This window comes from Scyliorhinus torazame, chromosome 1 (assembly GCF_047496885.1).
Source record: "Scyliorhinus torazame isolate Kashiwa2021f chromosome 1, sScyTor2.1, whole genome shotgun sequence".
NCBI lineage: Eukaryota > Metazoa > Chordata > Chondrichthyes > Carcharhiniformes > Scyliorhinidae > Scyliorhinus > Scyliorhinus torazame.
In genome coordinates, this window is record NC_092707.1 from 87,750,955 (window position 1) to 87,776,282 (window position 25,328).

Sequence of the window (25,328 nt, forward strand, 5' to 3'; positions counted from 1 at the left end):
TCGACCTCCGAGAGAAACCCAACATTGACCCTCTTAAGGCAAACTTTATTTTCTCAAGCCTGAGAAACCCAGCCATGTCACTAACCCAGGTCTCTACACTCGGAGGACTTCGAGTCCCTCCACATTAAAAGGATCCGTCTCTGGGCTACCAGGGAGGCAAAGGCCAGGACATCGGCCTCTTTCACTCCCTGAAGTCCCGGATCTTCTGACACTCCAAAGATCGCTACCTCTGGACTCGGCATCACCCGGGTTCCTAGCACCGTGGACATTGCCCTAGCAAACCCCTGCCAAAACCCTCTGAGCTTCGGGCATGCCCAGAACATGTGGACATGGTTTGCTGGGGTTCCTGCACACCTCACACATCTATCTTCTACCCCGAAAAACCTGCTCATCCTCGCCGCCGTCATTTGTGCCCGGTGTACCACCTTAAACTGTATTAGGCTAAGCCTGGCACATGAAGAGGAGGAATTGACCCAGCTTAGGGTGTCCGCCCATAGACCTGCCTCTAACTCTCCTCCTAGCTCGTCCTCCCACTTGCCCTTAAGCTCCTCCACCGGGGTTTACTCCGCCTCCAACAGCTCCTGGTAGATATCCAACACTTTCCCCTCCCCCACCCAGGTACCGGACACTACTCTATCCAGTATCCCCCGTGGCAGCAGCAACGGAAAGGCAGGCACCTGTTTTCTCAGGAAGTCTCGCACTTGCAAATATCTAAAACCATTCCCTGGCAGCAGTTTAAATTTATCCTCCACGCCTTCAAGCTGGGAAGGCTGCGTCTATAAACAGATCCCCAATCCTTCTAATTCCTGCCCTCTGCCAACTCTGGAACCCACCGTCCAGCCTGCCCGGTGCAAACCTGTGGTTGTTGCAGATCGGGGTCCAGACCCAGGCACCTTCCACCTTCTTATGCCTCCTCCATTGCCCCCAGATCCTCAGAGCTGCCACTACCACCGGACCTGTGGAGTACTGGGCCGGCGAGAACGGCAGATGTGCCGTTACCAATGCCCCCAAACCGGTGCCTTTACAAGACGCCGCCTCCAACTGCTCCCATGCCAACCCCTCCCCCATTACCCACTTCCGAATCATGGCGATGTTAGCCGCCCAGTAGTAGTTGCAGACGTTCGACAGCGCCAACTCACCCTCCCCCCGACTATGCTCCAACCACATTCTCTTCACCCGCGGGGTTTTATTCGCCCACACAAAGCCCAAGATGATCTTGTTCACCCGCTTGAAAAAGGCCTTCGGGATGAAGATGGGGAGGCACTGAAAGACAAACAGAAATCTGGGGAGGACCGTCATTTTCACGGTCTGAACCCTCCCCGCCAGTGACAACGGGAGCATTTTCCATCTCTTAAAGTCCCCTTCCATTTGCTCTACCAAGCGGGATAGATTAAGCTTATGCAGTACCTCCCATTTCCGAGCCACCTGGATTTCCAGATAGCGAAAGCTCTTCCCTACCATTCTAAGCGGCAGCTCCCTCGCCAATCTGATTTTCCTAATTTACATCTAGATTAGTCCGAGATTATTGCAGTACCTTTCAAACACAACCCCGTGCTCTTTCCCAGTATCTTCTCTATCGGACTCCATACTTCTGAAGAAGCAACAAATAAGTCTTAATGAAGGTGGCTGAGCATACAGATGATGTATTACATATCTGGCCTTTACATAGGTAACATATTAGCCTTAGGCCGGACCTTACTCGGGCAGTCGGTACTTTCAAACCAGCTTAAATATTAAAGACCAAACTATTCAGAGCTTTGCTGTCGCGCACAGTGCCAGGCGACTGAGGTTGGGAATAAGAACGCAGTATGCTGAAGGAGCTGGTACGGTTTAACCACAATGTGACTTTGTGATTCGATTATTGTTACCATGATACAGGCACACCACAGGGGGAAACACAGCTCTTCTGCCGCTTGCAGCTATTGGACAGTCTCAACATTTACAGACGGAAAAGCATTATCACGCATCATTACTGCAATCTAGTGGCGATCTGAAGAGCAGTTGCTGTTTCTAGGGATCTGTTTCAGCAAGGTTTGATATCTTTACCCATTGCAAGGGAGCAGCTGAAGTTAGTTTCTTGGTGAAGTTTGATTTTGTACTAATTGCCTGTGATTATTAAGTGACGTTTTTTTTTAAAAAAAGGACTTTTCTAACCTCAAGCAGTTTGTTGTATTAAAGTTCTGCTCTACAGGACAACAGGGCTGCCAGGAGAATGCTTAACCTGTCAAATTCCTCACTGTGCCGTTTTTAGAATAAACACATTAATGCCTGTCTTAAAGCCGTGCATCAAGCACGTTGGCAAGAGTGAGTTCGGTGTTCATTCCCGAACAGTAGTGAACAGAGGTGGCGGGATTCTCCAAAATGGAGGCAGAGTGTCCGCACCATCGTGAACGCCGTCACGTTTCACGACGGCGTGAAACGGGCGCGGAGACTACCGATTCTGGCCCCCATAAGGGGCCAGCACAGTGCTGGAGCTGTTCACGCCGCTCCAGCCTCCCTTCCCGGCGGCAATTGGACGCCGCGCCAATCCGCGCATGCGCGGGGGACATCCTCAACACGTCGGCCCCGATGCAACATGGCGCAGGGGTTCAGGGGCCGGCCGCGTAACAAAATAGGGCCGGAGAAGCCGGCCCGCTGATCGGTAGCCTCTGATCGCGGGCCAGACCCATCGGAGGGCCCCCTGGTGAAGAAGCCCCCCTCCCCCACACAGGCCGCCCACCGACCCAGCGTGCAGAGTTCCCACCGGCTGCGAGCAGGTGTGGAAGGCGCCGGCGGACTCTGCCATTTCCGCGCGGTAGCGCGACCCATCAAGGCCGGAGAATCGGCGGCCCGGCCGCGGACAGCTGCCCGTGACCGGCACTGCGCCAAACGCACCGCCGCAAATACCCCCCAGAAAATACCCCCCCAGAAAATACCCCCCCAGAAAGTACCCCCCCAAAATACCCCCCCAGAAAATAACCCCCTAGAAAATACACCCCCAGAAAATACACCCCCAGAAAGTACCCCCCCAGAAAATACCCCCCCAGAAAATACCCCCCCAGAAAATACCCCCCCCAGAAAATACCCCCCCAGAAAATACACCCCCAGAAAATACCCCCCCCAGAAAATACACCCCCAGAAAATACCCCCCCCAGAAAATACACCCCCAGAAAATACCCCCCCAGAAAATACACCCCCAGAAAATACACCCCCAGAAAATACACCCCCAGAAAATACACCCCCAAAATACCCCCCCAGAAAATACCCCCCCAGAAAATACACCCCCAGAAAATACACTCCCAGAAAATACCACCCCCAGAAAATACCCCCCCCAGAAAATACCCCCCCCAGAAAATACACCCCCAGAAAATACACCCCCAGAAAATACACCCCCAGAAAATACCCCCCCAGAAAATACCCCCCCCAGAAAATACACCCCCAGAAAATACCCCCCCAAAATACCCCCCCAGAAAATACCCCCCCAGAAAATACACCCCCAGAAAATACACCCCCAAAATACCCCCCCCAGAAAATACCCCGTCCCCAGAAAATACCCCCCCAGAAAATACCCCCCCCAGAAAATACACCCCCCCAGAAAATACACCCCCAGAAAATACACCCCCAGAAAATACCCCCCCCAGAAAATACACCCCCCCAGAAAATACCCCTCCAGAAAATACACCCCCAGAAAATACCCCCCCAGAAAATACACCCCCAGAAAATACCCCCCCAGAAAATACACCCCCAGAAAATACACCCCCAGAAAATACACCCCCAGAAAATACCCCCGCAAAATACCCCCCCCAGAAAATACCCCCCCCCCCAGAAAATACACCCCCAGAAAATACACCCCCAAAATACCCCCCCCAGAAAATACCCCCCCCCAGAAAATACCGCCCACCCAGAAAATACCACCCACCCAGAAAATACCGCCCACCCAGAAAATACCCCCCCAGAAAATACCCCCCCCAGAAAATACACCCCCAGAAAATACCGCCCACCCAGAAAATACCACCCACCAGAAAATACCGCCCCCTCCCCCAGAAAATACCCCACGGGAAAATTCACCCCTCCACGAAAATCCCCCCCAGAAAATCCCCTCCCGGGAAATTACCACCACCGGGAAAATACCCCCCCGGGAAAATACCCCCCCTAGAAAATAACCCCCCCAGAAAATACCCCCCCCTGAAAATACCCCCACCCCAGAAAATATCCCCCCCAAAAATACCACCCCCCAGAACATACACCCCAAAAATACCCCCCCAGAAAATAAACCCCCCCAGAGAATACCCCCACCCCCCAGAAATACTCCCCCCGGGATAATACACCCCCCCAGAAAATAACCCTCCCCGGAAATTAACCCCCCACAGAAAATACCCCCCCCCAGAAAATACACCCCCAACAGAAAATACCCCCCCCCAGAAAATACCCCCCCCCAGAAAATACCCCCCTCCCCCAGAAAATACCCCCCCCCCAAGAAAATACCGCCCCCTCCCCCAGAAAATACCCCCCGGGAAAATTCACCCCCCCACGAAAATCCCCCCCAGAAAATCCCCTCCCGGGAAATTACCACCACCGGGAAAATACCCCCCCGGGAAAATACCCCCCCTAGAAAATACCCCCCCCAGAAAATACCCCCCCCCAGAAAATACCCCCCCAAAATACCCCCACCCCAGAAAATATCCCCCCAAAAAATACCACCCACCAGAACATACACCCCAAAAATACCCCCCCAGAAAATAAACCCCCCCAGAGAATACCCCCACCCCCCAGAAATACTCCCCCCGGGATAATACACCCCCCCCAGAAAATAACCCTCCCCGGAAATTAACCCCCCACAGAAAATACCCCCCCCAGAAAATACCCTCCCCCAGAAAATACCCCCCCCCCAGAAAATACCCCCCCAGAAAATACACCCGCCCCCAGAAAATACCCCCCCAGAAAATACCCCGCCCCCAGAAAATACACCCCCAGAAAATACCGCCCCCCCAGAAAATACCCCCCCCCAGAAAATACCCACCCCCAGAAAATACCCCCCCCCCCAGAAAATAACACCCCCCCCTGGAAAATAACACCCCACAAAAAATACCCCCCCCAGAAAATACATCCCCCAGAAAATACCCCCCCAGAAAATACCCCCCCAGAAAATACCCCCCCCCGGAAAATACCCTGCCCCCAGAAAATACCCCCCCCAGAAAATACCGCCCACCCAGAAAATACCACCCACCAGAAAATACCCCCCCCAGAAAATACTCCCCCAGAAAATACCCCCCCCCAGAAAATACCCCCCCCAGAAAATACCCCCCCTCCCCCAGATAATACCCACCCCCAAGAAAATGCCGCCCCCCTCCCCCAGAAAATACCCCCGAGAAAATTCCCCCCCACAAAAATCCCCCCCAGAAAATCCCCTCCCTGGAAATTACCGCCCCCGGGAAAATACCCCCCCCCCGGGAAAATACCCCCCCTAGAAAATAACCCCCCCAGAAAATACCCCCCCCTGAAAATACCCCCACCCCAGAAAATATCCCCCCCAAAAATACCACCCCCCAGAACATACACCCCAAAAATACCCCCCCAGAAAATAAACCCCCCCAGAGAATACCCCCACCCCCCAGAAATACTCCCCCCGGGATAATACACCCCCCCAGAAAATAACCCTCCCCGGAAATTAACCCCCCACAGAAAATACCCCCCCCCAGAAAATACACCCCCAACAGAAAATACCCCCCCCCAGAAAATACCCCCCCCCAGAAAATACCCCCCTCCCCCAGAAAATACCCCCCCCCAAGAAAATACCGCCCCCTCCCCCAGAAAATACCCCCCGGGAAAATTCACCCCCCCACGAAAATCCCCCCCAGAAAATCCCCTCCCGGGAAATTACCACCACCGGGAAAATACCCCCCCGGGAAAATACCCCCCCTAGAAAATACCCCCCCCAGAAAATACCCCCCCCCCCAGAAAATACCCCCCCAAAATACCCCCACCCCAGAAAATATCCCCCCAAAAAATACCACCCACCAGAACATACACCCCAAAAATACCCCCCCAGAAAATAAACCCCCCCAGAGAATACCCCCACCCCCCAGAAATACTCCCCCCGGGATAATACACCCCCCCCAGAAAATAACCCTCCCCGGAAATTAACCCCCCACAGAAAATACCCCCCCCAGAAAATACCCTCCCCCAGAAAATACCCCCCCCCCAGAAAATACCCCCCCAGAAAATACACCCGCCCCCAGAAAATACCCCCCCAGAAAATACCCCGCCCCCAGAAAATACACCCCCAGAAAATACCGCCCCCCCAGAAAATACCCCCCCCCAGAAAATACCCACCCCCAGAAAATACCCCCCCCCAGAAAATAACACCCCCCCCTGGAAAATAACACCCCACAAAAAATACCCCCCCCAGAAAATACATCCCCCAGAAAATACCCCCCCAGAAAATACCCCCCCAGAAAATACCCCCCCCCGGAAAATACCCTGCCCCCAGAAAATACCCCCCCCCAGAAAATACCGCCCACCCAGAAAATACCACCCACCAGAAAATACCCCCCCCGAAAATACTCCCCCAGAAAATACCCCCCCCCAGAAAATACCCCCCCCAGAAAATACCCCCCCTCCCCCAGATAATACCCACCCCCAAGAAAATGCCGCCCCCCTCCCCCAGAAAATACCCCCGAGAAAATTCCCCCCCACAAAAATCCCCCCCAGAAAATCCCCTCCCTGGAAATTACCGCCCCCGGGAAAATACCCCCCCCCGGGAAAATACCCCCCCTAGAAAATATCCCCCCAGAAAATACCCCCCCCCCAGAAAATACCCCCCAAAATATCCCCACCCCAGAAAATATCCCCCCCAAAACACCACCCCCCAGAAAATACACCCCCAAAATACCCCCCCCCCCAGAAAATAACCCCCCCCAGAAAATACCCCCACCCCCCAGAAATACTCCCCCTGGGAAAATACACCCCCCCCAGAAAATAACCCTCCCCGGAAAATAACCCCCCCCCCAGAAAATACCACCCCAGAAAATACACCCCCAGAAAATACCCCCCAGAAAATACCCCCCCCAGAAAATACCCCCGCCCCCAGAAAATATGCCCCCAGAAAATACCCCGCCCCCCAGAAAATACCCCCCCCAGAAAATACCGTCCCCCCCCAGAAAATAACCCCCCCCAGAAAATACAACCCCCCCACAAAATACCCCCCCCCAGAAAATACCCCCCCCAGAAAATACCCCCCCCCCCAGAAAATACCCCCCTCCCCCAGAAAATACCCCCCCCAAGAAAATACCGCCCCCCCCCAGAAAATACCCCCCGGGAAAATCCCCCCCCCCACGAAAATCCCCCCCAAAAAACCCCTCCCGGGAAATTACCGCCCCCGGGAAAATACCCCCCCCCGGGAAAATAGCCCCCGAGAAAATACCCCCCCATAAAATACCCCCTCCAGAAAATGCCCCCCCAAAATACCCCCACCCCAGAAAATATCCCCCCCAAAAATACCACCCCCCAGAAAATACACCCCCAAAATACCCCCCCCCAGAAAATAACCCCCCCCAGAAAATACCCCCACCCCCCAGAAATACTCCCCCCGGTAAAATACACCCCCCCTCAGAAAATAACCCTCCCCGGAAAATACCCCCCCCCAGAAAATACCCCCCACAGAAAATACCGCCCCCCCAAGAAAATACTGCTCCCCCCAGAAAATACCCCCCCCAGAAAATACCCCCCCCAGAAAATACCCCCCCCTAGAAAATACCCCCCCCGGAAAATACCCCCCCAGAAAATACCCCCCCCCCAGAAAAAAATAATAAAAAATTAAAAGCAACACCCTAGCCACCGCCATCGAAGCCTGCGTCCTCCATGAAAACGCGACCAGCCGCTACTCCCAATTCCAGGCGGCTGAATCGGCATGGCAGGGGTCCTACGCGGCCGAATCGGCAAGGCAGGGGTCCTACGAGGCTGAGCTGGTCCAGGCAATCGAGTTCCTCCCGACCCGCGGCCCGGACGAGGGCGGCCATTTCGCACACTTTCCGCGGCCTCCCGCGCTTGTACGCGCCAAAAGAGACGTTGACGCAGAGGGACGTGACGCACAGGCGCGCTCTACGCAGGACCGAACTGCGCATGCGCGAAGGCGCAACGAACGCCATGACGTCACGACGTGCGGCAATTGTAGATCTGCACATTTAAAGCGGCAATGTCCGGCAAAGAACCGACAATGCCTCCGCTGTGGCAAGATGGGCCACTACGCTGCCTGCTGTCGAGCAGCTCGACCTGCCAACGCTCCCCAATTCCAACAGCCTCGCAGGGTCGTGCGGGCCATTCAGCCTCCGTATTCCGAGTCATACCCGGACGATATTCAGACCGGTGATACAGATGACCAGGAAGCCTTCCACGTTGCGGTCATTGACAGGAACCGGATGTCTCCAAGCAGGACCCACCAGCCGATTCCAGTGAACAGTGTCAATCCGGGTGATGAATGGTGTGCCACCCTAACGGTCAACCCGAATTCATCGCCCACCTACTAGGCTGGACTTATGAGCCTGTTTGAACATTGGACTCACTGACGTAGTATGCCACAATAATATGTTTCTCTTTTTGTCGTTACAGGAGTTTGTTTTGATGCATGCTGTTTACACTTGTTTTGTTTATGGTACAACCTCGTTGCTAGTTGCACCTGACACCTTCCTATGTATATAGTTTAGTCTCATGTACATGATGTAGATATTGCACACACACATTCAGCTGCACTCAGTACCCAACTATATTTATTACCACATAGGCACATATTCATGTAAAAAAGGGGGGATGTCATGATATTCAGATAAACATCATGGTGCAAACATACATACACACTGATGCACAGATCAACGGACCACTCAATACACACACAACATCACAGCCAATCACAGGCAAGAGCATACACACTATAAAACGGGGAACATGACACTTCCAGCTCATTCCAGCAGGAGACAGCTCAGGGCACAGAGCTCACAGCAAGCCACTCAGACAGTCACCATGTGCTGAGTGCTTCTCCAAGATAGTGTTAGGGCTAGGTCCACAGGATAGAGGGTAATGAACGAACCACAGTAACCAGTTTACAGATGTTGTTATTGTTGGTAATAAAACTGAGTTGTACCATCCTCAACCGTATTGGTTCATCTGTGTAGCAGAGCTCCCAACACAACAGAACCAACACGGTTGTAGATGGTACAACTATGTTTTATTATTCTGTACAATAACAACTGTTAACTTCTAACTGTGGTTCGTACTTCACCAGTTAACCTGTGGACCCAGCCCTAGCACTATCTTAGAGAGGCACTCAGCACATGGTGTATGTCTGAGTGGCACGCTGTGAGCTCTGTGCTCTGAGCTATTGCCTGCTGGAATGAGCGGGAACTGTGGTGTTCCCTGTTTTATAGTGCGTGTGCTCTCACTGGTGATTGGCTGTGATGTTGCGTGTGTTGATTGGTCCATCTACCTGTCCATCAGTGTGTGTGTGTGATTGCACCATGATATGCTAATATGGATATCATTACAACCAGGAAGACTAGCCTCCAGTCGGAAGAAGGTCAACAACCTACACCGGGCAACACGAGTGAGTAGACAACAACGTCTCCCCCCCTCCCCCCCGCCAGGGGAGCATCCCCCCACAACCCTCCCTCCATCCCCCTCCCCCTTCAACCCTCCCTCCACTCCAACCCTTCTTTCACACCCCTCCCACGACTGTGAACCACACGTGTGGCTAACGATGCCCTCTCTGTGTCTCCTCAGGAAAAGCTCTCCCATAATCGGCAGGAGAGGGCCCAGACTGGCGGTGGTGTGTCGGGCCTGAGGATCCTCACCTCCTTCGAGGGGCGGGCCCTGGAGGTGACTGGTGTGGCTGAAGACAGGGTGGTCACTAAAGCGGAGGCTGGCGGACGCCACAGAGGTGAGGGACCACCGGGCTCCACCCGGAGGACCTATCAAACGTGAGTAGTGATTGCCTTACTGACTGACCCTCCCACTGACCACATGTCCATTCTCCCGCTGGTCCACCAACCGACGGCACCGGCCCATCCCGGGCGGCACCCGCTCCTGACTCCGAGGAGAACACCTCGGAGATGTGCTCCGAGGATGCAATTATTATAGTCACTGCACAGCTGTCATCCCCGCCCTCCACCAGCGCAGATACACACACCTCAGTGGGAAATGTTAGCGGCCAGGCTTTTGGGGCACAATCTTGTGAGCACCACACTGCTGCTGCTGCACATCAGGTGGAGGCAGGAACCCCCAGGTGAGACAGCAGTCAGAGGGCTGCTGGATCCCTGATCCAGCTAGGTCCCAGCCTGGTGCTGAGCCTCTGGAACAAGATTAGCAGGAGCTTATGGAGACGATAGGGAGCAGCTGGGACATTTAGAGGGAGATGTCAGTGTCACTCCAGTGGATCCAGAGGCTATGGGCGCAGGATATGGTCAACACTGCGAGGGTGGCGACTGCAGTGGAGAGTCTGGTGCACAATGTCGGCACCATGAGTGAAGGTGTCCAAGGCTTCGCGCAGTCAGTGATGGCTATGGCTGAGGGTCTCAACAGTATGTCTGCCTCACTGGGGGATGTCGCCCAGTACCAGACTGACCTTGATGTGGTTCTGCGGGACATGTCTCGCTCTCAGGTGGGCATAGCTGAGGCGCTGCAGAGCATGTCCCAGTCACTGAGGAGCATCACCGAGGGCGTCGACACGATGGTGCAGACCATGGGGAATCGCCAGGGCTGGCAGAGCCAGACGATGCAGGGGCAGCTGGGGCTCGAACCAGCTGCCCCTCCATCCCAAGGTGAACCCAGGGCCCTTTGGGTACTGACGAGGAGGATGGGGCGCTGAGTGCCAACCTAGACTCGTCCCATGGAGTGGTGACGGTGGCCACCAGCTCCCCTGAGTTCCACCCCGCTGATGAGGCCGCATCTCGGGGTCAGCACACGGGGCAGGGCGGCACGGCCGTGCATGTGCCGTTGACAAGTGAGCCGGAGCCCTTCAGTCCCAGAGCCCCAGAGGACGGCCGCCAGGGACATGGAAGGCCACGGGATGAGGTAATAAGCTGGCTGCCTCCACCTCAGATGTGCATCCTGGGGACACATTTAGACCTAGTGGTAGAGCTTGGAGGGCCAAGCACATTGAGGATCACTGAGGGCACCAAGGGAGGGTGGAACAGGCTAGGTAGGGGGTGAGGGAGTATGGGGGTTGGGTGGCTGCACATCCGGAGAGTGGGGACCTACATTGAACAATTAACACACTTGTGCACAACCACCAGGATGACTCTGTCACTTTTTTCAGCAACGCATCATCACGTGCAGGTGATGGTTGAGCGAGCACTCAGCAGGCAGGCAGGGGTCAGACTATGGCATAGATTGAGGAGCACTGCCGCTCAGCTCTCTGCGGGTTAACATCACCCCCCTGCCCTCGACAGTGACCCACAGACATAGTCCCAGCACCCTGGAGTGATGTGACACATCCCATGAGGGTGGGAAATGGGAGTGGGGGTGGGTAAGGATGCGACGATGGACCAGACCACGTGCTAAGTGAATCGGGTGAATATGAGGGCCTGCCTAGCCCTCCGGGCTTGCTGGACCTCGTCGCTGCCGCCTGTCCTGCAGCCTCCGGCTAGGCCTCAGGTTCACCCCCGGCCTCGTCCTCCAGCCCCTGCTGGTCCAGCTCCTCCTCATCATCCTCGTCCCTGTCCCCCCCTCCTCCTCCTCCGAGGTGGCCACATGTTCCTCGTAACCAACCTGAAGCTCGCGCCCCACTGCTGTGCGAGGTTGTGGAGGACACAGCAGATCACCACAAAGAGGGCGACTCTCCGGGTGGTGTACTGGAAGGCACCACCGGAGCGGTCGAGGCATCGGAGTCGCATCTTGAGGAGTCCGATGCAGCTCTCAACCACAGCCCGACTGGCTGCATGGGCCTCATTGTATCGGGTCTCCACCTCGTTCTCACTGACGTCATTAACCAGGGCCTCAGCGGATACCCCTTATCCCCCAAGTGCCAGTCGCCCATCCTGGGGTGCTCCTCGAGGAGGGAGGAATGCCTGACTGCCCCAGGATGTAGCTGTCGTGCACACTACCCAGGAAGCGGGCACACACGTGCATTATCTTCATCTGGTGGTCGCAGACGAGTTGTACCTTGAGTGAGTGGAACCCCTTTCGGTTAACACAGGGCACCTCTAGATAGCCCGATGAGCGCAGGGCAACATGCGTGGCACCTATGACCCCCCTGGGCCTGGGGCATCCCGACTCTGGTGGAGAAACCTGCTACCTGGGCATCCTGTTGGGCCTGGTCCATGTGAAAGTGGATGTAGTTTTCCGCCCGGGAATACAGGGCATTTTTGACCTGCCGGATGCACCTGTGGGCTGTGACCTGCGAGATACCACACAGGTCCAGCTAGAGCCCTGGAATGATCCCGGGGCGTCAAAGTTCAGGGCTGCAGTGACCTTGACAACCACCGGGAGCAGGCGTCTTCCTCCTCCATTTGGTGCCAAGTCCACGAGGATAAGGCACAGGTGCCGCACTGTCTCCTTGTTGAGGTAGAGCCTCCTGCAGCACATGCTGTCCGTCATCTTTTCAAGCGACCAGCTACGCCTGTACACCCTGGGCCGTCGCGGGACTCCCCCTCTCAGTCCCTCCCTAGCTTGATGGGCGATCGGGTCCTCCGGGTGTGGGGTGGGGTGCAGCACGTGGGCCAATGCCTCGAGCATCTGCAGACACTGCGGTTGCTGCCATCTTTGGCATCTGGCCCCTTGCATAGCACCAGAACACTAGGGCAACCTCTGCATCCAACATCCCTGCCATAGCGTTCAATATCTGTAAGGCATTGGGAGAGGGTGTTAGTCCCGACAATCAGCGGTGGCTCCCACTCCGGGACCCTCCATTCCCCCACTGATACCCCCCCCCCCCCCCCCCGCCCCCTGCCCCTACCCGGAACGCCCTGCCTTCGCACACCCAGCTGCAGCAGGCCCCCCTCACCGGGTCCCAGACCCTGCACCCCGGACACCCGCTCACGACACCAACCGACCGGGTGCTGGCCCCACCCCGTTGCACTCACCCACCCTCCGGCTGTGGACATTTCCCCCGGAGCTGTGTCCCATCCCCTGGGTGTTCGGATGTTGCATGTGTGGTGTTGTCTCCCGCAGTGTTCTGGCACACTGTCCAGGCATTGCGGTCTGATTTGGATGCTAAGCAATGACTCCCACATGCTACATGGCCCATCCATGGGAATACACTTGGGTTGTGTGAAGTGCTCACTTAACCATGATTGTCAATTCCCTAGAGGCTATAGCCTCCAGCCACGCAGCCAGAGGCCTCGGCAGTTGGTGGGGATTATGGGTGGTTGGTGGAGCAAACAGGCAGGGACATGGGTAGCCCCCGGAATGGGTACCCACGATCCAGGGGTCGGCATGGTTGTGGAGTAAGAGGCTGCGTCCCAGCGCCCACACCACCCTCTCATGGCAGCCCACCCCCCTGCGGTGAATCTCCCCACCCCTAGCCGAGGGTCTCCCACTCCCCCCCCCCCCCCCCCCCCCGTGAGCACAGGGGCAGCAAGCCCCGCGCCCCCGGTCTCTTTGCCTGCGAGCAAAGATGTCTACTCCCCTCCTCGGCTCCCCACCGAAGCCCTTCCGCCAGGTTCACATTTTTCAAAAGAAGTACTAATCGGCACCAGTGTGAGCACTTGCTGGGGAAGCCGCTGAATGACGGGAAGCCGTTAGATATGGGGTCGTTCTCGTTAATTGTATGGCAATTGGGCTTAAGTGATGATAATTGATTTCTCGCCACGTTACGGCGAGATTCCGAATTCGCCTACGGGAGTGGGCCGGGTGCATCTCAAACTGTTTGGCACCCGGCGCGGTTCCCGTTTTTGGCCTCTCACGCTATTCACCAGCCTCGTTTTGCGTGAGCACGAGTGTAACAAGGCCACAGAATCGTGCCCTTAGGCTCAAGAGGTGCTGAAGGTCAGTTTGTAGACAGGAAGGAATCTCAGAGCCATATCCAGGGATGTTACAATGGCAAGGAATGAAATTATCAGCTGGAATCTCCATCCAAGTGTATTTGTAATAAAACTACGGAATCCTCTGTTGGTATAAATCAGCTTGATTTGATTATATAAATGTAGCCTTGATGTGGAGGTGCCGGCGTTGGACTGGAGTGAGCACAGTAAGAAGTCTTACAACACCAGGCTATAGACCGCTGTCAGCGGCCCGGAGGGACAGACATTTCCCTGGGGTTACCCCTCTCTCTGGATCTGTAAAGACTTAATTACCTGCAAAGACTCACATTCAAAGCATTGTCTTGCATCTTTGACTTTGTCTATATATATGTTTCTGGAACATACCTCTTCATTCACCTGAGGAAGAAGCAGTGCTCCGAAAGCTAGTGTTTGAAACAAACCTGTTGGACTTTAACCTGGTGTTGTAAGACTTTTTACTATATAAATGTAAATTGCTGTTTTCAGTTTGGATAAGTCTAGGGCTGTTGCTGTTGCCTCACTTGGGGCAGTGAGGTGCTACAGTTGGGTTGATTGCCATCCAAAGGTCCAGGAGGGATAGACACAATGTAGATATCTAATCTGGACAGGAACATGCTTTGTTACAATGAGAGCAAGCAGTGGGTTACCATTGTTACAGCTCAAATATGGAGACCACCAAATGCCAGTCAAACTGGTCTTGAGTGCCAGTAACCCCAAAGAGAAGGCTGAAGAAAACTAAGAGTAATCTGAAGAGAAATGGTAATGAAAATTGTGTCGACTCCCAAAACGATGCAGAGCCTAGCTTGCAAGGGTTGGAGACAGAGATTTAACACAAATGCTCAATTTGAATTCCTGACCATATGAGCAAGGCTCTGATATGCCATCAATTAAGACGGAGAACGCAGAGTGAATTAACTGTGGCTTTAATTGATTTACAACAGAGCTGGCAGCGTGCCCCAGAATGAGGCAGTGTGAGAGGTCGCAGCTTATATACCCAGGCCCTCGGGGGAGGAGCCACGGGCAGAGCCCAAACCGTACAACATGTAGTATAGTGGCAATACTGTACAACACGTAATATGTGGCAGCACAATACAACACAGTGGTTTAACCACAGGCTCCAAACAAGAAATGGAATAACCCATCCAGCTGACCCCGCATTTAAAGCTGGTTATTTTGGTTGTAGCGGTCAGGCTGTTTAAATCAACAGAGTTGATTCAACTTCCAGTTAATGACTGTTAACAGCTCATGCACATCTGGCAGATCACAGCAGCTCTCACATTGCAGTATGGCTGTAAAGCATGCTAATATTGGATTAGCAACCATTTCGGGCAGGGATCTTTCATCTATCTAGGCTCCGCCTATCCACAGTGTTCCCTTGGTGTAGTTGTAATAACCCTGAAGTCCATTTGTTGGCATGTATATGCATGTGTGCAAGCTAATGAGTGTGTGTGTTCAAATGTGCATATGTGCATCTATGTATATGTACATATGTATGTACACATTTATATGTGCATGTGTCCGAGTGCATGTACAGCAAGTGTGAATGTGTACACATCTGTGTATTTGCATACATGTGTGTACATTCATGTGTGCATACCAATGTGTGGGTAAATCAGGAACAGTATAATGTGCTGCACTCATTGATAGGAAGACACAGTGGTCAGCACTGTTGCTTCTCAGCACTGGGAACCCGGGTTCAGTTCCAACCTTGGGTGATTGGCTGTGTGGAGTTTGCACTTTCACCCCATGTCTGCGTGGGTTTCCTCCCACAGTCCAAAGATGTCCAGGTTAGGTGGATTGGCCGTGATCAACTGCCCCTTAGTGTCCAAAGGTTAATTGAGATTGCAGTTTTATGTAGATAGGGTGGGGCGTGGGCCTAGGCAGGGTGCTCTTTCAGAGAGTCGGTTCAGACTCGATGGGCCGAATGGCCTCCTGCTGCCCTGTTATTCTATAATTTTTTGCTGAAAGGATCATGGAGATTAGTTTGAAAAGAAGGATTAATGTTGTGATGCTGTGATTAAAGTTTTCAGAATTATGTGAGTGAGATCCAGACGTATTTCAGTGACTTGGTTTCTTGGAGTGAAACAGCTGAATTGTAGAATGCAAAATAAAGGGCAATGTAAAGCACAGATTTAATGCAGAAGTACAAAGGAAAAATATGTTGAGCCTCACTGGCCATATGCTGCTGTGGGAACACTCAAAGTCTCGGATGTCTGTTTGAGCACCTGTTATTTAACTTTGGATTTTCTGTCCAAGTTACTTAAAGGATGTTTAAGTTCCTTGTTGTTCGAGGACAAGGACAGTAGAATGCCCCATCTGTTATCACCTCATTCAAATAATTGTGGGATCTTCCTGTGCACAAATTGGCTGCCACATTTCCCTAAATCATAGCAATGGCCTAAACTTTTAAAAATACTTAGTTAGCTGTAATGTGCTTTGGATGATGTGAGGATATGAACGGCACTATATTAATGCAAGGTTCCTGTTCCTTTCCTCATTGATATGCCCTCAGTTTAATAATTTTGAAACAGTTCCAACTCAAAACTAATAGAGGGCGTGAGCAAGGAGAGTATCCATAGAATCCCTACAGTGCAGAAGGAGGCTATTTGGCCCATTGAGTCTGCACTGACCCTCCGAAAGAGCATCCTATCTCGACCCTCTCCCCACCCAGCCCTATCACCCCACCAAACCTGCCCATCTTGAGACACTAAGGGGAAATTTCTCATGGCCAATCCACCTAACTTGCGCATCTTTGTGGTATTATCATACCTGCAAAAACTGCAAAGGTTAATGAAATGTCTAGAGTAGCCACGAGAGGGAGCTACAGATACAATTATATAAGGAATTGAACTCAAGCCTTGTGAGAGAGAATAGTCCAGGAGTTCGCTGGAGACTGGAGTATTATTAGTGTGAGTTGGAGCAGATCATAGTTTATACCAGTCTTAAGATTATTTATAGATGAGTGTAGTTTATATGTTAACAATCAACTGTGTATTGTTTAGAAGTACGTGTTGAATCCAACTTAGTAGTGTTAATACATTTATAGCTTTGTTTAAGTTAAAGCTATTTTGTGGTCTTTGTGCACACTACGCCAACCATCCTGAATTAAGCAACACAAAGAACACCACAATCTTTTGACTGTGCAAGGAAACCGGAGCACCTAGAGGAGATCCAAGCAGACACGGAGAGAAAGTGCAAACTCTACACAGTCACCCAAGGCCGAATTGAACTCGGGTCCCTGACGCAGTGAGGCAAGAGTGCTAATCTTTGTGCCACAGTGAAGCCGTATGATCATGATGCAGAAGGATGTTAGGTCTTGGTTCGTAGAGGGAGCATAGGAACAGGATAGGCCACTCGGCCCCTTGCGTCTGTTCAGCCAGTGAATTTTATCAGAACTACATGGCTAATCTACACCTGGGCCCCATTTAGCTGCCTTTGAACCATATCAGGTGTAATTTTAATTGACTTAGCATCCACAATCTGATGCAAGGGAGAGTTCAGAATTTCCGGTATTCAATTTTGTAGGGCTGTCAACAAAGAGTCTTCAGTGTGAGATCATAGCAGTGTTTAGAAATGTCAGGAGTTTGAGAGAGGGGGGATGTTGGAGATGGCAATCAATGTGGGTATTTATATTCACCACAAAATAATGAAGACAAGAGTCAGTAAAGAGGAGTGAAAAAAAAACACTGAATGGTCTTTTGAAGTATAGGAAAAAACAATAAGCTCTGGTTAAGCCAATACTTATTGGAGTTTAGAATGATGAGAGGTGATTTTATTGATACATATAAGATCCTGAGGGGACTTGACAGCATGGATGCTGAAAGGACGTTTCTCCTTGGCAGGGAGACTGGGACCAGGCAGTACTGTTTAAAATTGAGGGGTCTCCCATTTAAGACAAGGATGAAGAGGAATCTTTTCTCTTGGAGGGTCATTTGGAATTCTGATCGATAGAAAGCAGTGTTGGCTGGGTCATTGAATATATTCAAAACACAGTTGGAAAGGGTTTTCATTGATAAATCAGACAAGGGTTATGGGGGAACAGGCAGGAAAGTGTAGTTAAGGTCACAATAGATTACCATGACCTTATTGAATGGTAGAGCAGGCTTGATGGGCTGAAAGGCCTGCTCATCTTTTATTAATTTATGGGATGTGGGCATCGCTGGCTAGGCCAGCATTTATTGCCCATCCCTAGCTACTTCAGAAAGTGGTGGTGAATTGCCTTCTTGAACCACTGCAGTCCCTGAGGTGTAGGTACACCTACAGTGCTGTTAGGTGATGTGTTAGGCAGGTTGGTTCGATGTGGATTGCACTCGATGTAGGGAAGTTAGAAACAGACGTCTAACACAGGAGAAGATCCAACACTGTTTTATTTAACTAGATGAACTGCTGTACATATTCAGCTGTGGGTCGACACTATACTGATCTGACTAGTGACCTTTTAGTAGCCTGACCAGACTTACTGGCTACCGCATGGTGTTTGTGCTTTCTTGCTCGTGGACTCTGACTGTCTCAGTAGCTGGGTCCCGAGAAAGCGGGAAACCTAGTGCCCTCTGGCTTTATAGTTCATAGAGTTCATAGAATTTACAGTGCAGAAGGAGGCCATTCGGCCCATCAAGTCTGCAACGGCTCTTGGAAAGAGCACCCTACCCAAGGTCCACACCTCCACCCTATCCCCATAACCCAGTAACCCCACCCAACACTAAGGGCAATTTTGGACACTAAGGGCAATTTAGCATGGCCAATCCACCTAACCCGCACATCTTTGGACTGTGGGAGGAAACCGGAGCACCCGGAGGAAACCCACGCACACACGGGGAGGACGTGCAGACTCCGCACAGACAGTGACCCAAGCCGGAAATCGAACCTGGGACCCTGGAGCTGTGAAGCAATTGTGCTATCCACAGTGCTACCGTGCTGCCCGGTAGTGTCCTGTCTGGTGATTGGCTGTGCTGTGTTGTATGCTTACTGGTCATCCTATGTGTCAATTACTGCCTGTCTGCATCTTATTATTAACATGAGTGGATATTATGACATCTATCCCTTTTTTAAAAAATTAAATAAATACTGAGGTATGTATATATATATTGGGAAGGTGTCAATAGTGCAGATACATGGCAAACTAGGCAATATTTACAAGAGTTAAGTCGATGGATTCAGTCACAGGATTTACAAAAGTTAAGTCTATAGATTCAGTCTTTGTGGCGGGCGATGAATTCTTGTCGATCGCCGCAGAGGTGGATCAGGAGCCGCCTGCACGTGGAGAGGTGGGATCGCTGCCATTGGGGCTGGTTTAGCACATTGGGCTAAATCGCTGGCTTTGAAAGCAGGCCAAGGCAGGCCAGCAGCACGGTTCAATTCCTGTACCAGCCTCCCCGAACAGGCGCCGGAATGTGGCGACTAGGGGCTTTTCACAGTAACTTCATTTGAAGCCTACTTGTGACAATAAGCAATTTTCATTCATTTCATTTCATTTCATTGCGGTGGCCTCGTGGGCCGGCAGGATCGCTGGCAGATCGGTGGCCTCGTGGCAGTGTACGTCCGGAGGAAGCATGATAGCCGGGGGAGCTCTCTGGTCAGGTGGTGGGCGTGGAACTCTTCGCAATGCCTGTCTGTTGCCGTAGCAGGGAGCCATCAGCCATGCGAACAATGAAAGACCTCGGGGCAACTTGTTTGACAACAACAGCTGTGGCTGACCAACCGTCCTCAGGCAACTGGACGCGAACATGATCGGCTGGAGCCAGCTCAGGTAAATCCGTGGCATGAGCATCATATGTGGCCTTCTGTTGGGCCCGGGACTGCTGCACTTTTTGTCGTACCGTGAGGTGGTCAAGGTCTGGAACATGGATGGCTGGAACTGTGGTCCTCAGAGTCCGATTCATGAGCATCTGCGCTGGGGACAACCCAGTGGACAGTGGGGTTGCCCTGTATGCCAGCATCGCCAGGTTGAAGTCGGAGCCTGAATCTGCAGCTTTGCACAGCAACCGCTTGACAATATGGACCTCTTTCTCGGCCTTCCCGTTTGACTGCGGGTAGTGGGGACTGGAGGTAACGTGACGGAAGTTCTAGGACTGTGCAAAATCAGACCATTCTTGGCTGTAAAAGCAAGGACCGTTGTCGCTCATTACCGTGAGCGGCATCCTGAGCTTGGCGAACGTTTCTTTGCATGCTTTGATGACCGCCTTCGATGTGAGGTCGGACAGTTTCACCACTTCTGGGTAACTGGAGAAGTAGTCGGCCAAGAGTACGTAGTCATGCCCCTTGGCGTGAAAAAGGTCTACAGCTACTTTAGACCACGGAGAGGTTACGATCTCGTGCTGTTGCAATGTTTCCTTGGGTTGAGCCGGTTGAACCTTCTGACAGGTGGGGCAGTTGAGGACCGTGTTGTCAATATCCTGGTTAATGCCCAGCAAGTAAACCGCCTCCTGAGCTCTGCATTGGCATTTCTCGACTCCAAGGTGACCCTCATGGAGTTGACCCAGCACCATAGCCTGCATGCTTTGAGGAATAATGATCCCGTCGAGTTTCAGAAGGATTCCCTCCACAACTGTCAGCTCGTCTCTAACATTAAAGAATTGGGGACATTGTCCCTTCTGCCAGCCATGGGTAAGGTGCTGCATCAGAGGATCATTGGCCGTTTCCTCATGAATTTGGACCACCCGTTTGTCAGAGGCTGGGAGGTTGGTGGCACACAATTGCACTTGCGCTTCTATGTGGCAGATAAAGTCACCTTGTTCACATAGTGTGGTGATGGACTGGGATAGGGCATCTGCAATGATCAGCTCTTTGCCTGGCATGTAGACAAGTTCGAAGTCATAGCGGCGGAGTCGAAGAAGAATTTGCTGTAACCGAGGTGTCATGTCATTAAAAACTTTCTGGAATATGTTGACTAGAGGCCTGTGGTCCGTTTCCACCGTAAATTTCGGCAGGCCGTAAACGTAATCATGAAACTAGACTATTCCTGTCAGGAGGCCCAGACACTCCTTTCCGATTTGGGCATATTGTTGCTCAATGGGCGTCATGGTCCTGGAGGCATATGCCACTGGAGCCCAGGACGAGGAGTCATCTCGTTGGGGGAGCACTGCCCCAATGCCGTCCTGGCTTGCATCAGTTGATATCTTGGTTTCCTTGGTTGGGTCGAAGAAGGCTAGAACCGCGGCTATGGTGAGCTTTGCTTTCAGCTCACGCCATTCCTCTTCATGTGTGGACAGCCACTGGAATTCCGTTGACTTCTTGACGAGATGGCGGAGGACCGTGGTGTGGGATGCCATATTGGTAATGAATTTCCCGAGAAAGTTGACCATCCCGAGGAAGCAGAGGACCGCCTTCTTGTCCTCCGGGGTCTTCATGGCGTTGATCGCCAAGACCTTGTTGGCATCTGGCCGCACACCCTGCCACGAGATGTGGTCACCCAGGAACTTCATATCCGATTGACCAAATTAGCACTTGGCCCTGTTGAGCTGGAGACCATGTTCATGAATTCTCTGGAATACCTGCTTGCGGCGAGCGATGTGTTCCTGGGGCGTTGTGGACCAGATGATCACGTCGTCCACGTATACTCGTACCCCCTCGATGCCCTCCATCATCTGCTCCATGATGCGATGAAATACTTCGGAGGCAGATATGATGCCAAAAGGCATCCGGTTGTAGCAGTACCGGCCGAACGGGGTGTTGAACGTGCACAGCTTGCGACTGGACGCGTTCAGCTGTATTTGCCAAAAACCCCGGGAGGCGTCCAGCTTAGTAAAGAATTTGGCATGAGCCATCTCAGTGGTTAACTCTTCACGCTTCGAGATCGGGTAGTGCTCCCGCATGATGTTGCGGTTTAGATCCTTGGGATCAATGCAAATGCGGAGCTCCCCTGATGGCTTCTTTACGTAGACCATGGAACTGACCGTGTCTGTTGACTCCGTGACCTTCGAGATGATGCCCTGGTCTTGGAGGTCCTGTAGTTGCTTTTTCAGACGATCCTTGAGGGGCGCCGGCACCCGGCGTGGTGCATGAATTACAGAGGTGGCGTTCAGCTTGAGCAGTATTTTGTATCAGTATGGGAGCGTGCCCATTCCATCGAATACACTGTGGTACTGCTTGATAATGTCGTCAATGTCGGCTTGCAAATTTCCATTGGGCGAGGCTATCGCCGGTGACAATGACATGGTGTGGATTTGCTGAACCACGTTCAGGAGATTGCAGGTGCGAGCACCGAGCAGGGACGCCCTGTCAGGCCTGACGATTTCAAATCGTAATGTTGCCTTGATCGCCTTATTGGATACCCCTAGGTGACAGGAGCCACTGGCAGCTATGGAATTGCCATTGTCACGGAGCTGGCAGGCCGGTGGAAGAATGCTTGGTCGGGCCCGGATGGTGTTGAGGTCGGATTCTGAGATGAGGTTCGCTGTTGTGCCGATGTCCAGTTTAAATCGGATGCGAGCCTTGTTAACTGTGAGGACAGCGCACCACTCGTCGTCGGGTTCCACACTGAGGATCGAGAAGCATTGCGCAGGTGTGGTGGATATGGAGACTTGAGGTAGTCAGCATCAGGGTCCGTTGGGCTGTCGGTATCAGAATCTGGCATGCCTTGTTGTATTGAGCAGATACTTCTGCGCCGCAGCTGGGATCGCTGGCTGCTGAGCGGTGGAGCGGATCTGCAGAGGGCTGCGTAGTGGCCAAGCTTGCCACACTGGAGACATCGGCGTCCTCTTGCCGGACATTGCCGCTTGAAGTTTACGGAGCCACAATTCGGACACGTCATGACGCTGACGTCAGCGCGTTCCATGTGCCATCGCGCATGCGCAGTGCGGTCAGCCGACGTACGTACTTGCGCAGTCGGGTTTTCAGTCTAGTCGTCCACTCGGTCGTGGCGCGCATGCGCAGGGATCCGAGAAAAGTGCGCGAAACGGCCATTCTCCTCGATGCTCAGGCCCTGCATCTGTGCAATGGCCTGCACCCGTTCCAGCTCGTGGGAGGCCAGCTTTGCAGTTTCCGCCGCCCTGATGTGGGAGTAACGATTCTTGGCATGCTCATGGACAACGCACGTCTCGATAGCGACAGAGAGGGTCAACTGTTTGATTTTAAGGAGCTGCTGCCGAAGGGAGTCGGAGTGGACCCCGAAAACAATCTGATCCCGGATCATGGAATCAGCCGTCAAGTCATAGTTACATGACTGCGCTAGGATGCGGAGATGGGTCACGAAGGATTGAAAAGGTTCATCTTTACCCTGAAGCCTCTGCTGGAAAACGTACCGTTCAAAACTCTCATTCACCTCAATGTCGCAGTGGCTGTCGAACTTCAGCAGGACTGTTTTGAATTTCATTTTGTCTTCGCCGCGGCGAACGTAAGCGAGTTGTAGATGTGGATGGCGTGGTCCCCCGCAGTGGAGAGGAATAGCGCGATCTTCCTGGCATCCGGTGCTGCCTCAATGTTGGAGGCCTCGATGTACAAGAGGAACTTTTGCTTGAAGATCTTCCAATTGGCGCCGAGGTTGCCGGAGATGCGGAGCTGCGGAGGAGGCTGGATGGATCCGAGGTTGCCGGAGATGCGGAGTTGCGGAGGAGGCTGGATGGATCCGAGGTTGCCGGAGATGCGGAGTTGCGGAGGAGGCTGGATGTTTTCCATTTCGCTGGATGGCTGCTTGCTGGTCAATGCTGATTCACTCGAGGTAGGTCCGTCAAGATCAATATCACTCTGGTACCATGATGTGTTAGACAGGTTGGTTCGATGTGGACTGCACACGATGCAGGGAAGTTAGAAACAGACGTCTAACACAGGAGAAGATCCAACACTGTTTTATTCAACTAGTTGAACTGCTGTACATATTCAGCTGTGGGTCGACACTGTACTGATCTGACTAGTGACCTTGTAGTAGCCTGACCAGACTTACTAGCTACCGCATGGTGTTTGTGCTTGCTAGCTCGTGGACTCTGACTGTCTCAGTAGCTGGGTCCCGAGAGAGCGGGAAACCTAGTGCCCTCTGGCTTTATAATGGTAGTGTCCTGTCTGGTGATTGGCTGTGCTGTGTTGTATGCTTACTGGTCATCCTATGTGTCAATCACTGCCTGTCTGCATCTCATTCTATACATGAGTGGATATTATGACATTAGGGAGGGGGTTCCAGGATTTTGACCCATCAGCAGTGAAGAAACAGGGTTTTATTTCCAAGTCAGGATGGTGAGTGACTTGGAGGGGAACCTCCAGCTAGTGGTGTTCTCTGGTATCTGCTGCTCTCGTCTTTCTAGATGGTTGTGGTCGTGGGTTTGGAAGGTGCTGCCTAAGGAACCTTGGTGAGTTACTGCAGTGCATCTTGTAGATGGTACACTCGGCAGCCACTGTTAGTTGGTGGTGGAGGGTATGAATGTCTGTGGAAGGAGGAGCAATCAAGCGGGCTGCTTTGTCCTGGATGGTGTTGAGCCTCTTGAGTGTTATTGGAGCTGCACTCATCCAGGCAAGTGGAGAGTATTCTATTACACTCCTGACTTGTGCATTGCAATAAATAAATAAATAACCTTTATTGTCAGAAGTAGGCTTACAGTAACACTGCAATGAAGTTACTGTGATCTTGTAGAGTGTTCGCAGGCTTTGGGGGGTCAGGAGGTGAGTTACTTGCCGTAGGATTCTAAGGGCGGGATTCTCCGGTCGGCGACGCCAAAATCGTGTTCGGCGATCGGCCGGAATATCCCCGTTTGCACCGGAATCGGGGTGGCGCCGCTTTTGCGATGCTCCGCCCCCTGAAAACGGCGTACTCTGCACGCCGTCGGGACGGCCTCAGGACGTCACCTGAGGCCCTCACCCGATGCTCTGCCCATCGCTCCCGCAGCTTCGCCCCCGATTGGCTGGGTTCCTGACCGTGCGGGACACTTATGGCATTTTATTTTGTGGACCCCGAGTGGTGGCTGCGGACTGTGTCCAGCACCACCACAGTCGGGGGGGGGGGGGGGGGGGGGAGCCGGCCGAAGGGGGCTTCGGCGAGGGCTGGGGGGACTGGTGGGGGTTGGTCCAGGGATGACGACGGGATTCCTGGGGGTCATTATTTGGCAGACCGGGTCCGCGTACAGCCGGCGTCATGTTGCACGTCACGGCCGCAGCAGGCCGAGAGCCACATGCGCAACCACAGATCCGGCCATTCTCAGGTCTTATCCCCAGGTGAAGTCGGGGGCTTTACGCTGCGCAGCTGCTAGCCCCCCCCACCAGACGGAGGATCGATGCAGCTGTTGTGCCGTTCTTTCTGGCGTAGAACGCCGCTGTTCCCACGCCGGCATCAACACTTAGTCTGGAAATCGGAGAATCCAGCCCCTAGCCTTTGACCTGCCCTGGTAGCCACAGTATTAATATGGCTATACCAGTTCAGTTTCTCATCAATGGTAACCC

General features: G+C 52.9%; 1 protein-coding gene across 4 annotated transcripts in view; it reads left to right on the forward strand.

Annotated features, from left to right (window-relative positions):
* Nucleotides 1–1,733: 1,733 nt before the first annotated feature.
* Nucleotides 1,734–25,328, forward strand: part of LOC140409353 (solute carrier family 2, facilitated glucose transporter member 11-like) — a 138,244-nt gene continuing 114,649 nt past the window's right edge. For 3 of the 4 annotated variants that reach the window (XM_072497784.1, XM_072497791.1, XM_072497808.1), the window contains exon 1: nt 1,734–1,823. In XM_072497784.1, coding sequence (XP_072353885.1) covers nt 1,809–1,823 — 15 coding nt within the window. In that variant the 5' untranslated portion in view covers nt 1,734–1,808. Of the gene's footprint in view, nt 1,824–1,847; nt 2,032–25,328 lie in introns of those variants that run through there. The other variant, XM_072497800.1, reaches the window with a different exon arrangement.